The following is a 15749-nucleotide window of genomic DNA, read 5'->3' on the forward strand; positions in this document are numbered from 1 at the left end:
TCTAATGTTTACTTCTCTCTCTACAAATCTAATGTTTACTTCTCTCTAATATCAGTTTTTTTTTTCCTCTTTTTTAATTAATTTAGTTATTATTCAAATCATGCATTTGTGCTCTAAAAATTTAGAAAACCAAGTATTAAAATTAGAGAAAATTAGTGAATAATTGGAGATTGTGTAAATAATAACTCAAAAAATTGGATCATGAGTTTCTTCTACATTATTTGGAGGCTGCACTGGAATTGAATTATGTAATAAATTTTCCAAATTCGGATTTTCCTCCATGAACGCAACTATGTTTTCATTGGATGGGAGAACATTCAAATTAAGCATTTTGCTTTCAAAAATTAAAAAATTAAATAGGAGAATTAATTTAATTAATTTTGGCACAATTTATTAGATATATATTGTATTTATGGTAACTATCCTATATTTATGCTAATACATATAATATATATCTAACACAATTATTTAAGCTTTTGTCTTTGTGTCAAACCATTTAATGCATATTATATAAAAAAAGTAAAAAAATATATTTCTTATCAAGCGTCCCGGAAGCGTCCGTTAGCTTTTGCCAAGATAAAATTAAAAGATCTTAAAATATAGATGTAAACTCACTTGTGTAATAAGTCAAAACATACAAATAAATTATGTGAGCGACTATATACCGCCTCCTAATTCCGTTTCACCGCATCCTGTTGACCATATTGCCCTTCTCATTATTTCAAACAAGAAATTTGAAAATTCCAAATCCTCTCTACTTTCTTTCCGTTTTCAAAAAACCGACCTAAAACGACATGACACCAAAAGTAGGCAAGAGCAAAGGATACATGGGTATTACGGTAAGTTTTTCCGTTCAAATAATTAACGAATTCATGATTTTTGGGTCCGAAATCGGGAAAAAAAAACCAGAAATCGCACCAGGCGGGTGCGATTTACTTGTTCCGCCTACGGTGGAACGCACGAACTGTGCGTTCCACCGTAGGTGGAACAAGTACGCGCCGCGCTCCACCGTAAGGTGGATCGCGCGGCGCACGCGTTCCATCGTAGGTGGAACGCATATGAGCCGCGCGCCCGTTTGGCCTACGGGCCAAACGTTTGCGGCGCACCCGTTTGGCCCATAGGCCAGGTGGTGTAAGCCACCCGCCCAGGCCAAAAAGGGCCAAATTTTGTTTTTTTAAAAAAAAAAATTGTACGGACCGGGCGTAGGCAGACCCGAACACATAAAAAATAAAAAATTTATGGTAAATTGAATATAATAAATAAATAATATTACAGGATGAGGCGGGATCTGACCCCAGACACACGTCTTCACGTCCTGTTACTGCATCTGCTCGGCGGAAGCGGACGGAGCAGCAACGGTTCATGGCGGACGCCCGGAGGGCACATGCAGCACAGGCGGAGCGTGCTGAGGGACATGATGAGGCGGCTGATATAGAGATGGACGGAGATGACTCTATGCCTCGTCCTAGTTCTGATACTATCCCCATACATCGTGGCGTCGTGACGAGGGGTCGAGACGAACGATTTTCTTCTACCGCAGGATCGTCTTCTGGTAAGATAAATTTAAAAATCTGCTTATTTTTATTTGTTTTAATCGTGATTATTGGAAAATATACCAAAAATTTAATGTAAACTGTTTACTGTAATTTCAGGTAGCAGCAAGCGATCGAGGAGTGCTACAGAGGATGACTGGGTTGTGAAGGACCCCGTACCCGGGGGTCCATTTGATGGTGCTGTGATCCCGAGCTTTCTGGGACATGTTGCATGTGCTATCTGGGTCGGTCAGGATAGGGGCGTCCTTAGGTGTCATACCAGATCAGGTATATCTTCTTCATACTCGTCAATGTTTGGTGAAGATGTCGCTGGTACACCTGACTGTATTGCAAGGTTTATCTCTTTCTCCTCTGCAATATTCGTCTCATATTCCACAGGAAAAATGTTCCATTGAGCATTTCCTCTATTTCTTGGCCAAGCTCGTCCTGGAAGGTAATCGTTCTTTGAAGCGCTGATACTCTGTAGTACTCGAACCTCTAATTTATAGCGATCCCAATTTTGCACGATCGAGTAAGGATAAGTTCGATGAACCTCATGAGAAATTTCAGACTCTGTCCATCTTAAAAAGATGATGGAATTGAAATTTTTTCTAGGGATAATTCCCCTCTGATTATCACGCAGTAGTCTGGCGAACATAGCTTTCCAGTCATCAATAGGCATAAACCACTTCAGAAATGTTTGAATATGACTAGGAATATTTCCTTCATTCAAACTGTTCAACCATTCCTCTAGAGCGAATTCAAAAGGCATGTAATACATATAACATAAGAACCATAGCATGTGTAGTGAGTATATTGGAAACTCACCAGCAGACGGAAGCTTGAAGCAAAACATAAATGGAGTTTCAGGATGGAACATTGCTGGACTCACAAATGTCTCTCCATATACACGGATTGCATAGTATTGGTAATCAAGCATCTTCGCCGTACAATCAGACTTACTCAAAGTTGACACTATGCTTTTCTCGGGAGGAAAATTAGGGAACACATTGGTAAAATCAGATGAAGCCATTGTTAGTTGAGAGTTTTCGTTGAAATGAATTTAAAGAGTAAATGTGGATAACTGAAGTAGAAAAATTGTTTAATTTTATAGATGGAAAATATAGCCGATGGAATATATCCGTTTGAATATAGCCGTTGGAATATAGCCGTTGGAATATATTACAGAACCACACAGAATTCATCACAATTCACCTGTAACATTACAGAACAACACAGAATTAATCAGAATTGACCTGTAACATTACAGAACCACACAAAATTCATCAGAATTGACCTGTAACATTACAGAACCATACAGAACCACATAGAATTCATCACAATTCACCTGTAACATACAGAACCACACAGAATTCATCACAATTCACCTGTAACATTACAGAACCATACAGAACCACACAGAATTCATCACAATTCACCTGTAACATTACAGAACCACACAGAATTCATCACAATTGACCTGTAACATTACAGAACCATACAGAACCACACAGAATTCATCACAATTCACCTGTAACATTACAGAACAACACAGAATTAATCAGAATTGACCTGTAACATTACAGAACCACATAGAATTCATCACAATTCACATGTAACATTACAGAACCATATAGAACCACACAGAATTCATCACAATTCACCTGTAACATTATAGAACAACACAGAATTAATCAGAATTGACCTGTAACATTACAAAACCACACAAAATTCATCAGAATTGACCTGTAACATTACAGAACCATACAGAACCACACAGAATTCATCACAATTCACCTGTAACATTACAGAACCACATATAATTCATCACAGTTCCCCTCTGATTACATTACAGAACCATACAATATCAAATACTAATATCCCCTAAGTTTGGCCAATCTGGTCCACTGTGCCACCCTATCCTGATAGAAGCGCTCCCATCCTACAACGCTTTGACCTCGGTGCATAAACCACCAGTGTATTATAGGGGGCACCGTAAAGTTAGGCGATAAATTTAATCGTATGTAGTGATGGCAGTGATTCCCTAAATGAGCTATACAAATCTCACGTGCTGGTCTTGTAGCAGTGGATGCGGCATACAATGGTAAGATAGTACCACACAACGCTAATATGTCCCCACCCGAGAAGCCAAATAACATGACAGCAGCATTGTACATTGTAGCAACCGGCCACAAGTCATCCCAAACGAGCATCCAATAATCCGGCGTACAACCTGCACCGTCCCAACTTACCCTACGAATAGCTGCATCAACAGTATCAACAAACACTCTTTGATATAGACAACGGTTAGTAAGTACTTCATTTCGAATGTGATGCCTAACTGTCTGCCACGCTTCTTCGCTACCAAAAATGTAAGTTGCTACCGTACGGAAACCACAATTTCCATCACCTACAACGTCGTAGTATGATTCGACATATGGTTTAATTATGCCAACTATTTTATCGGAATGTACGAAGTCAGAACCATAATACGTTTTTCCATCTGCATTCATGTATATTAGTGTAAATGAACTCTATATTGCAAAACATTTATAAAAAAAAGTTAGGTTTATCAGATAAACATTACCTGATGAGGCACCATTATGTACCGAGGATGACGAGCTAATTCTACCACTTCTACCACGACTCCTAGATGAACTAGTAGAACGAGCCCGTCCACGATGAGTTTCATTGTATTCTCAAGAACTCGGTATACGTTTTGTGGATTTGCTCACCTTAGGTCGCCCTCGCACGTGAATTTTGACATCGGGTTCGGTGTACTGAGCTTGATCAGGGTGTAGTTGATCATGGATAAACATTGAAATATTACGCATTAAGGATGGGTCGCCTTTAGAGACCTGGTCCACTAAGGACTGAAAATATCGCTGATCCTCGTTCAGATCATTACGCCCGTCATTTTCATCAGTGTGACCATGATTGATTAAAAGTGTTCTCCAAAACACGTGAACACTCTCAGTACTGATCATTTGTTCCAGATCACAAGCTCGTTTCAGCTCACATGCACATGGTATCTGATGCGATGTTCTCAATACACAACCGCAACGCACGTACACTTCATGGCTCAACCCTCTCATGCGCTCTAACTCTTCATTCAGCAACTGCAGACAGTAGTGAGAGACTTTGAATACAAGTTGGCTTAATGGGCGTCCGGCGAAAGTGACTGCTTGACGAAGCCGGGACTGCTCAAGCATGTACCTGATACGAAGACAAAATTATTATTAGTTAGTGAAATGATACAACCATAAATGCAAATTCCTAAATTGCAGTAGAAGAAATTGCAAATACCTTATATTGGTTGCTTGTGATTCAATCTGCTTGTGAACCTTCTGCCATACCGTGTCAAGGGAGCCAGTTGCTGTATTGAGCCATTGCTTTAGACTAGCATGTTCGCTCTCCACTCGACAAGTAGTTGTGTTGCCAAAATGTAGGAACTCCTTTGTCCAAGCAACAACAAACTTCTCCTTATGCACCAACCACGTTTCCTCAACATACGAGATAATATTTTTGTACCTGCTCATCTTATCCTTCATCATCATAAGATTGGTCTCGTACTCCTCAATGGTTAATGATTGTAATATTGTTCTCCATCTGCCATTCTTGAATTTAGAGGCAAGGCCTTTATCTCCCAAAATTCTATACACACGATCTTCCACATCCTTATTTATATGCCAAGTGCATAGCAAGTGCGCTGCTTGTGGAAAAACTTCTTGGATCGACTTTAATAACCCAAGCTCCCTGTCACTAACAACAACGGTCGGGTTAAGATCATCCCCAATCAAAATCTTCAGCCTTTGCACAATCCAACGATAGCTCCCTTCGGTCTCGTCTTTAACAATAGCATACGCTATCTTGAAGTTATTATTGCATGGCGTCATCCCCACAATCTCAACAAACGACATTTTGTACTTGTTTGTTTTGTACGTTGAATCAATGCTGATGTACCAGTGGTAAGTCCTGAACATATCAACTGACTCTGGATGTGCCATGAACACATGCGTTATCACACCTGAATCAGCCTGTGTGTAATTGACATATTTGTTCTCCACAGCAATATGGTAGAATTGACTAGCCAGGTCTCTACCTTCAAACCCGTCCCTCCTCATTTTGTCCCTGTAATTATATATGTGTTTAATTACTGAGTTGTCCTCTGGGTGTTTTTCTTTAACTGCTGTTAAAATAGCACAAGGCTTTGCTTGAGCTGAAGTCATATCACGCACAATTTGTTTAAATGCGATACTAAGTCCGCTCATTTGCCGATTTCCCTCTGGATACATACGCATTGTATGGTTATGCATTCCAGTTAACCCAGCCTTAGCCTGTATCCCCCATCCAGAAAGGTCTGCATGTTGATAGGCTTTAATCTAAAATTTACAACGGCACGCTTTAGTTTTACTTTTTCTAATTGCAGGATCTTCATCAATTTTCACAACACCTCTATATCGTTCACCCCGTGAACATCGCAACAGCTTCTGTTTTCCCCCATGTTTGTGCAAAGATATTACAATCTCAAACCCATTCTGAATAGCTATCTTTTTTGCCCAATCAATAGCATCTTGACTTGAGGGGAAAACGGTATCCGTTATGAAACGCGAACTATAATCAATGTTATCGGGGTTCCAATCTTCTATCGGTACCTGAATATACGAAAAATTGACATTAAAATTAAAAAAAATACTTCGGGGCTATTTCTCCCGTGCAAAAATAGTTCGGGGCAATTTCTGCCCAATTTTGCCTGAACGGGCAGGCTGCCCGTTCCGTAGGTGGAACGGGCAGCGCGTACCACCCGTTCCATGGGTGGAGCGGGTGGCGCATACCACCCGTTCCGTAGGCCGAACGGGTAGTTCATCCGTTCGGCCTAGGGAACGGGTGGTATGCGCCACCCGCCCAGGCAAAAACCAAAAAAAAAAAAATTTCGTAAATACCTAAATAACGTTTTTAATAATCGTAATATTACCTCGTGTTCGAACTTATTATCTTCGGGAATGCTTTGATCCATTTTTATAAAATCCGGGATTTGTGCTCGGGAGAGAAAAGTAGAGAGAGTTTTTAAGGTTTTGGGAAAAAAAAATGAGAAGGGCAATATGGTCAAAAGGGTGCGGTGAACCGGAATTTAGGAGCGGTATATAGCAATACCCATAAATTATTTACCCTTTATTTTAATTGTTACAAGTAACTAAACTAATTCTTAAAATTAAACATGATTTTATTTAATACACATACTAAATTTTTATTAAAATATAGTTAAAAATAGTGTTCTAGAAAATGGACTCCTTAGGTCCTTAAAATCGAAAATCCGTTTTGATTTTTTTTATTAGGTTTTCTATGCATTTATTTGGCTCTTTGTGTGTTTTTTAGCCGCCTGGCTGGTGTCTTGGCACTAATTGGAGCAAAAAATATTTTATTATTATTTTTTATTTTATTATAATTTAATTTTAAATATAAATATTATTGCATAGTTGTGGGTGAATTGTATCAATTATTTATTTTTATTTACTTACGTTTTTTACTTGTTTCTGTAATATAGTTTAAGACTTAGATATTATTTCATAGTTTTTATTAAATTATATTATCTACGAATATTAATTTTTACTTGTTTTGAGTTTTTTCAATGATATTATTTTTAAAATAGTGTTGTTTGTTCATTTTCAAAGATATTATTTTTAGATAGTTTAATATATATTTTAATTGTATTTGTATAATATTTTGTTTATTAATAAATAAGAAAATAAAAAACACAAATTTGATGAATTCCTAATTATTTGTCGAGGACTATGTCCGTTTGACTATCGCTTAACATTTTTTACAACTTTTGTTAGAAGTACAAAACATAAAAAAATCAAAAGAATGACAATTCGAAAAATAAATCCCTAAATGCTAATATACTTGTATAAACGGCAACTAGTTATTTGTATATGCATGTAATAACATATAAAAAAGATGTAAAATGAGTAGAAATCTTGAGTTGAAATTCTAACATGTACATTAAATTTAATTGAGAGAAATGGGCATTTAAGAAGTGTCTGAACTAACTTCAAACAGATTAATCATACAAAGACTAGAAAAATAAAAGAAGTCGAAGCCCCTCCTACAAGGAAGGAAGTCTACAACTTCACTATGAATACCACAATGACGTACAAAGATGATCGTCTTTCAGTAGTTTTTGGTAATGTTTTTTTGTCGGTCCGATTATCATTCATGTTTTGAGAAGAGTGGCAAACACTTTTAAATTTCCAATCATGAATACAATATCTTGCAAATGAAGAAATAATAAAGGAATAAAGTTGATATGACCTTGATCGGTTAGGTAGGTGATTGTAAATATATTAATTTAATTATTTACATCCCTATTGAAATGAAATATATATCTAGCACATTTAAATGGTTCTAACATATTTGCTACATTTCTTTATATTTTACTAAATTAGACACTTTTATCCATTTCGGACAAAAATACCGTTAGTTGGTTAGTTTAAATAGTTCTAACATATTTGATACACTTTCCTTACATTTTATCAAATTAGACACTTTCATATTTGATACACTATTCAAGTTCATGTAAGTCTTCTTTCTTTATTTTACATACACATTATTCAAGTACGTAGCTGGTTAGTTGAATGCTCTCTCGTTGAACACATCATTTCCGATTTCCTCAATTTCTGTTGATATATCGCATACAATTGTAGCATTCGCGATAATCACAAATGTTGTTGCCAATGCAACAAGATTTCCTTAATGAAGGAAATCGAGAAGGCATTCAATCAACTAACCAGTTGCATACTTGAAAATGGAGAAGGGAATGAAAGAGAGAAGATGAAACGAAGAGAGGAGCGGATTGAAGTAAGGGTATTCTTATCCAAAGTGGATGCAAATGTCTATATCTGTAAAATGGAAGGGAAGTGTTTCAAATGGACTAGATTAGTAATTAGCCCAATATAATATCTAGTAAAATGACTTTGTTTTCTCGCAATAATTAGCTGTGAGAAGTATCACGTGTTCAACATGGACATGCTGAAGAAATTTGTTTGGTATTCTTTCTTTCTTTCACACACTGTGTTTCTTTTACTTGCTACTCACAACACAACATAACACAACACGGGCGGGCAAAAGATTGATGCTTTCACATTAACTTAATAAAAATGACAAATAATGGAAATCATAAATTACCAAAGAGGGTGAAACGCATAGTATACAGTGTGTGATGGTTGTAGATTCAGGGCTCATGGCTGTTTACACGGTTGTGAAGTTCCAACATTTCTTGGTGGTTTGGATCAACGGAAAGTGCCGCTCGACAGTCCCGTAATGCAGCCAAGACGTCACCATTGTGCTCATAAAAAGCTGCTCTCAGGTGAAGAAGATGAACGTCTGCTTTGAATGTTATTGCTCTTGATAGTTCTGCTATCGCTTCCTTCTCCTTGTGACTGTCCATCAACACTGCCTCACCATAAACACATATCATTTCGATTTACGAATACGAGGAACTAATTCCTATCTACATTTAAACAAAATACATCATATATGGAACAAAAAAGCGAAAATTTTGGCACTTGGACTCGCCACAATTCGTCATTTTGATACTTGTACTTTAATTTTGGCCCACTTGGCTCCTCTTGCAACTTCTTTTTGCAAAATTTGGCCCTTGATAGAAAATGTGACCCTGAATTGATGGTTGCTTACTCAGTCATATAACAATTGGAAAAATAGTTTGACCACGTGGCGACCCGTGCAATATAGTATCTATCAAGGGGCACATTTTTCAAGAAATTGAACACTGGGGCCAAATGTGCCAAAATCGAAGTGCATGAACCGAAGTGACCTTGTATCAAGTATACAGGAGAGGAGCCAAATTTTAGCGTTTGCCTATTATATATTTATCTCAATCTCATATGATGCATTCACCATTTGTGCAGTTGTAGCATCCATCACACTAATTTATGGAGACAAAGGCCAGGCTAAAAAACTGATACCGGAGTGCATACTAATTGAAAAGTATTTAGTAGCAGTGCAGTAAGGCATGGATCTAACCTGCAGCTCGATATCTGTAAGGGTACACTCGAAGTGGGTCTAATTTTGTCACCATCTCCAGATCTGCTTTTGTGACTTCACGATCACAGTATTCTGACCTCTTCTCATAAGCAGATGCATTGTTCTTTGCCTTCTCAATCAACTTTGTCATTTCCTCATATGCAGCAGCCTTATCATTTCTGAGAAAATGGACTCGAGCAAGCCCTTGATGTGCTCTTGTATGCCTTATTTTAAGTGCATTTATGTAGCAATCAGCTGCCAACTCATATTTCCCACAGTCTACATACACACTTCCAAGATTGTTAAGTGCCTGCCAAACAAAATTTCCAGTAAAATGTGCTTAGCACATCACCACATACTTAATGCAGTGGCATTGATAATTGATTCATCAATTCACTTCAAATAAACCGTATCACCATCGTATGAAAATAGATAACATGAAAAGTATTCAGGTACCAAACTGATAAATTTACTTAAGTTAGTTGCTGTCAAAACAAATTTTAAGGAGCCCTTGCCACATAGCAGAGGGATGATCTTTTCTCAGCAGTTCATGCTACAGAATTGCTAAGTACTTTTTTGATAATTGAATATTCTCCCTCAACGTACCAGGAAGCAAAAGCAATCTACTTCATTCATTTTATGTTATTTTACCTTATAAATGGTCCCTCAGTGTTGAAGTTCTTAGTAGTAATGGAAATCTTTAATCACATAACAATTCCTAACGAACAAATTAAAGCATTTTCCCAATCATTAAGTGCCTTTCTTCAATTTAACCTCTTGGTGCAACTCCAGTGTAAACACAATCAAGTTTACGAATAGCTCCCATTTTTAAAACCAAAACCAAGAGGCTCATCTAAAAACAAGCAAAGCAATTGCAATGACATGACAAAATTAAGAACAGCAATTTCTGTAGTTTAATTATTCTTACATTTCAGTTCATAAACAAAAACCATTAATTCTACACGCAAGTCATTGTCATGTTTTCGGATAAAAAATAAAAAACGTCACTGATGTTATATTTGTACAGTATCTCCTTTCTTCTATCAGTCAATATTCTGTCTTCTTTGACCTTTATCTTTCTCTAAATCAACAAAAGATGTCTACAAAATCTATCTTTCCAGAATATTCAGTTGTGAAAAGATTTCACCATATGCTTCATTTCCTAAGTTTAATGCACACAAGGTATGGTATTAGGAAAAAAAAACATATCACATTGTTGTTGATTGTCTTGGCTAGGCTGAAATGGAAGAAACACTTCTATTAGCCTTTCAAAATAATGCACAAAGCAAGAGAAAGTTAACCTAAGTTGTCTCCAACAGAAATGACAACAACAAGCATGCTAATTTCATTGCTTGCTTGAGACACTATGTTGCACAAAAACAGGAATGGAAACTGGGAAACGTTATTTCTAATAAAATACGGCTACGGAGAAAGAGACACGGAAATGGAAATGGAAATGGACATAAAACGCAGAAACACTACTAAAGAGGAGTTTCCGTGCAACATAGTTGAGACATGATAAGCCATTTGGCTTGCTTGAGAAATAGAGTCATTTGGATTTCTTCAAGGTACTTATGGTTTTGATTTCATTGCCAATTTTGGATTTGGCCTTCATTGTTACAGGGTTGAAGGGAATAATTCAGGAAATGCAAGTAAAAAGACTAAAATTCGAGCTTTGTGATTTCATATATACAGAGAGAGAGAGAAAAAAATTGAAGAGGAGAGAATTGTTCTAAAAGTAGAAAATAGGGAGTTGAAGGAGAAAAATGAGAGAATTTCTTGATATATATGTATCGTTTAAAAGATCATAAAATAATAATACACTGAGAATGCTACATCAAGATCTAGCTGAATTTTCACGAAAAAAATCGCCACAAAGGAAAACAATGTTATTTTCACCAAAAAAAAAAGGTAGAAACGCAATTAAGTTAATTAGTGATTAGTTAAAGGGCAATAAGTGAAATTCCCCCAGTAATTTACAAAAGGTGCAGAATAGTTCATTCTACAAAATTGCAACTCATACTTTTTTATCCAGTTTTCCACATAATGGTGTATTTTAAGTAGAAACTTTAGACAAAGGTATCTCACTTTGCAGCCACCAGAGAAAATAATCTTAACAACTAAAAAATGATGCCCCAGATTTTGCCAAGCTAGCTTTCTAACATTTTATTCTGCAAGTCCTTAATCAATAAGCTGAAGCACCGCAGCTATTACTCTATATTCAGCATGAACTGCTGCATTATTTTTTCACATCAAATGTAGTAGTAGCATAAATAGCTCCACTCAACACAAATACGTTCTACTACTATGAAAAAGTTAGATTCTATTATGCTCATTGCATATTCTTTTTGAAGACAAGGCACACTCATGACTAGATAGACACCTAATCATATAAATCAAAGCTAGCAATCAGGAGAAGGAATATGTTGTTAAAATGTAGGACATTACCTGGCCTTTCCGTAGTCTGTCTGAAGGGCATTTCAAAGCATCTTCAAGCAGTGATACAACAGTTGAAGAACATGATGGGTCCTGGCTGGAATCAGCCAGTGCATAGGCTTTAAGGAAAAAGGCCTCAAAAGACCTACTAATCTTAATAGACTCTTCTGCTTTCCGAAGCCCTTCTTCACAATGACCAGTGTCATACAATATCCATCCTTCATAAACCAGACGCTCATGTTCACTTGATGCATGTTGACGGGCTAATTGTAAGCTTTGCATGGCTGCCTCAGGACAATTCAACCTGGGATGTACAGCATGAGCTTATTACCGATCTTATTGAACATCGTCAAGCAGTAAACATTCTACAACAATAAGTTAAATGAAAAAGAAGATTTCTGCTAATTACATAGGGGATCAGAGAATTTCCATTTGACAAGACCATTCAAGAATGAGCTTCAATGGAGTTCAAATCATGCACATGCTCTGGTTTTTACTTTACTGACAATACAGAAAATATCCCATGCTGCCATGATATAAAAATTTCACCACGAACACCAAAAACCTTCATTAAAAGGCAGTATGTGCCCTGATGTTGGGCTGTATATGCTTAATAATGAATAAAACCCATTAAAACTTGGACATTATGACAAAAGACTAGTAAAAAGAAGATTAGAATACAAGAATAGACCTAAGAAGAAGCAGAGACTGTCTGAAATATAGAACACCCTTGGGCGCATCAGATTCAAGCATTTGGTATATGACAGAGAGGGAGCCTATATCATCAACTGAAGACCACCTCTCATACAGTTGCATCCAACAATCTGCTGTTGTCCAATTCTCAACATGCTCACGCACAAGGGTACGGAGTTGGAAAGCTGCTACCCGCCCCTCAAACATCCTATATTCTGGTGAGAGTGTAAGAATGGCCTGGACATCACAAAGAGCTGCTTGGTAATCCTCAAGAGCCAGATAAAAACAAAATCGGAGCTCCAAGCATTCCAATGCAAGTTTAAATCCAAGAACTCTATTGATTTCTGCAAGTGCAGCTTGCACATTCTGTTTCCTCATCAATGAGGCAGAACGATACATGTACGGATAAGTAAGAGTGGGATCCAGCTCAGTTGCTTTTTCAAGGTCCTCAATCTTCTTATCACCTTCGCAATATAAAGACCTCTCCTGATACATCCATCCCAAAGGGGTAACAGATGAAATCACAGAGCTGAGCTTGTCATATGCCCAAAGCCTATTACCCCTAATGTAACCTAATCTAGCCAAACCTGATACAGAATACATGTGGCCAGCATTCAAAGCTGCCTCAAAAAGCCATTCAGCTTCATCGTATTCCTTCCTCAAGAGCCTCACACATCCCAACTGATGAAATGCCAATAGTTTCTGCCGGTTAGTTTCTGCTGACTCCACTAATTGTTCCAGGAAACAAACTGTTCTATTCGAACGAGGATCAAGGTTCATTGAAACTTCACTTAATAAACAATACAGTGAAAATGAAGCTGTCCCAGCCACAATCATTCTCTCTTGTTTATCAGCATTGCTAAATATTTCCACCACCCGATCATCATTTAGACATTCCGGCAGCTCATGTAAGAAAACTTGCAAACATGATGCAGCAAGAACAGGTGAATTCTCTTGTAAAGCATATTCCATGAATTCTAGGGCATCTTCTCTTGAGGAAACCAAAGAAGCTAGTTCTCTGTCACATGCATCTTTTAGCTTTTCACAACAGAATTTATTTGCAAAGATCAATATCTCTAACAAAACATCAGGTGAGACTTCGCTCAGACTGCCAGTGACACTGAACTCACTTATTGCCTTGAAACCCAATGGGGATATTTCATTTTCAGAGAAATCGATGCTTTCACATAGAGATTCCGAGAAACACCCATTAAGCATAGCATTGAATGGAGCAGAAAGACCTGCAATTTTCTCTCTATCACAAACTATCTTTTCATCTCCAATTCTAAAAACAACATTTCTCAAGTTGCAGTCATCATTAAGCAAAACAATCTCATCTGACGATTTTAAATCAGTGCGCAGCTGGGAGATGATATCTATGGGTCCAAACTCTTGCGCACACTTTCCACAGGTGGCAAGCAAATCAGCAATAAGCTCGTCTCCTTGCTTTTCATACCTTAACCACGCCCCAAATACAAGCTTCTCGTGCACAGTGCTAGACTTCTGCCACGCTAAGCAGAGGCTCCTCCTCATCAATTTTACTTCTCCTAGGCCTCTAAAGACCTGGAATTGCAACAAATAGAGATTTGACCTCTCTTGAGGAGTACATGATTCAAGTTCTTCATGAAGCTGGGCTAAAACTTCTACATAGTCAACAGGTTTAAAGAATGGTAGAACTGCAGGTTCAGGGACCTTGATAAGTGATTCTCTACAAACAGTAACAAAAAGTGGGGGGGAAATCAATACATTTTGAAAAGAAAAAATAAAACAAACTTCAGGTATTGAAATCATAAGAGATGAAAACCAACAAAACTTACATAGATGATGAAGAAGAAGAAGAAGAGCATGAAGAGGTTTTGGGAAGTTTCCCTCTTTCAACCTGAAGCCAAGACTGTGGATTTAAAGCATTGAGTTGTGATTCTTTACATGATTCAGAGGGGAAGAAAGTCCTCATGGGACATAAAAGATTAAACAAGTCCCAGATCTCCACAGTAGCCAGATATGTTTTTCCTTCACTTTCTTTCTCGCTCTTTCCTTTGTCCTTCCCCAGAATTCAAACACAATAAATTAGGAGTAAAAAAAGGCTTCCTTTTCTCCGCTAAGAAAAAGAAAATTGTTTATTGTGAACAGAATCACGATCCTCAGCCTAGAGATATTCCGAAGTCTACAAAGCAACAAAAACTCTACACAACATAAAAACTAAAAACTGAGAAAGTTACAACATCAGTCAAGTAATTTTGACACAAATCAAAATTTGACCGAGAAAGGATATGGAAAAAGCACAAGCTTAACCCTCATTCACAGAGATAAAGGTGCTTTTTAAAAATGGAAATCAGGGCGAGCTTTACAGCTATCTACTAGTGTAGTTCCTAATTTACAGAAATGAATAAGCAGAAACTCCTATTCTGTAATATACATACAACAAATAAATAGTAATAGAAGCAGCTCCCTTCCTCAATAAAATGAAACCAGAAAAGGCCAAACAACCATCAAAGCTAACATAAGATCTCTACCAAAAAGGTAAGCACACCCACATTATACCCCACCCAATGCCCTAACAAATACCAAAGGAAGAGAAAAACAGATAGAATGAGACACAGTAGTGAGTTTGAATTTGAAGATGGAAAACAAACACAGATTACTAGAAGAAATCAAAGTGAATGAATGAAGGAATCCAAAGGGAAAATTCTGAATTCCAACTTTTATTAACTTCCTTTTGTTTGGGAAAAGGGAAAGTTTCTTTCTTTTTTCTTTACTTTTTCTGTTTATCTCTCTCCACTTTCCTCCCGTTGGAGAGAGAAGAAGAATAATAAAGATTTTCAAAGGCTGTGTGTGTTTGTTGGAAGTAGAAAATTAATAATTAATTCCAGCAATTAGATTATTTTGAGTATTTTATTTGTGAAAGCAAAAAAACTACGTCGTTTACTGAGAAGTGATTAAGAGGTGATCTGTCATTAAATTGTGTGGACTTCAATTCTTCATTTTCAATAATTGTCTCAATAAAAGTGGGACCCATTTGAATTCATTAAGACAATGAATAATGGT

General features: G+C 37.1%; 1 protein-coding gene across 1 annotated transcript; it reads right to left on the bottom strand.

Annotated features, from left to right (window-relative positions):
• Positions 1–8553: 8553 nt before the first annotated feature.
• Positions 8554–15538, bottom strand: LOC136218234 (ETO1-like protein 1). Its single transcript, XM_066005020.1, has 5 exons — positions 14522–15538; positions 12703–14412; positions 12024–12315; positions 9576–9885; positions 8554–8984 (listed from the first exon to the last, which is right to left on the bottom strand). The coding sequence occupies exons 1-5, from the start codon at positions 14656–14658 to the stop codon at positions 8764–8766; spliced, it is 2670 nt and encodes an 889-aa protein (XP_065861092.1). The 5' UTR covers positions 14659–15538; the 3' UTR covers positions 8554–8763.
• Between the last annotated feature and the right edge of the window lie 211 nt (positions 15539–15749).

Source organism: Euphorbia lathyris, chromosome 2 (genome assembly GCF_963576675.1).
Source record: "Euphorbia lathyris chromosome 2, ddEupLath1.1, whole genome shotgun sequence".
NCBI classification, from domain to species: domain Eukaryota; kingdom Viridiplantae; phylum Streptophyta; class Magnoliopsida; order Malpighiales; family Euphorbiaceae; genus Euphorbia; species Euphorbia lathyris.

What these genes read in the sequence shown, in the direction of transcription:
- LOC136218234 (XM_066005020.1), bottom strand. Translation starts at nt 14,658, where the DNA reads ATGAGGACTTTCTTCCCCTCTGAATCATGTAAAGAATCACAACTCAAT. An exon ending in CAGTCTCTGCTTCTTCTTAG is followed by an intron (nt 12,316 to 12,702) that starts GTCTATTCTTGT and finishes TGTACATCCCAG; the next exon opens with GTTGAATTGTCCTGAGGCAG. An exon ending in ACAGACTACGGAAAGGCCAG is followed by an intron (nt 9,886 to 12,023) that starts GTAATGTCCTAC and finishes TTTGTTTGGCAG; the next exon opens with GCACTTAACAATCTTGGAAG.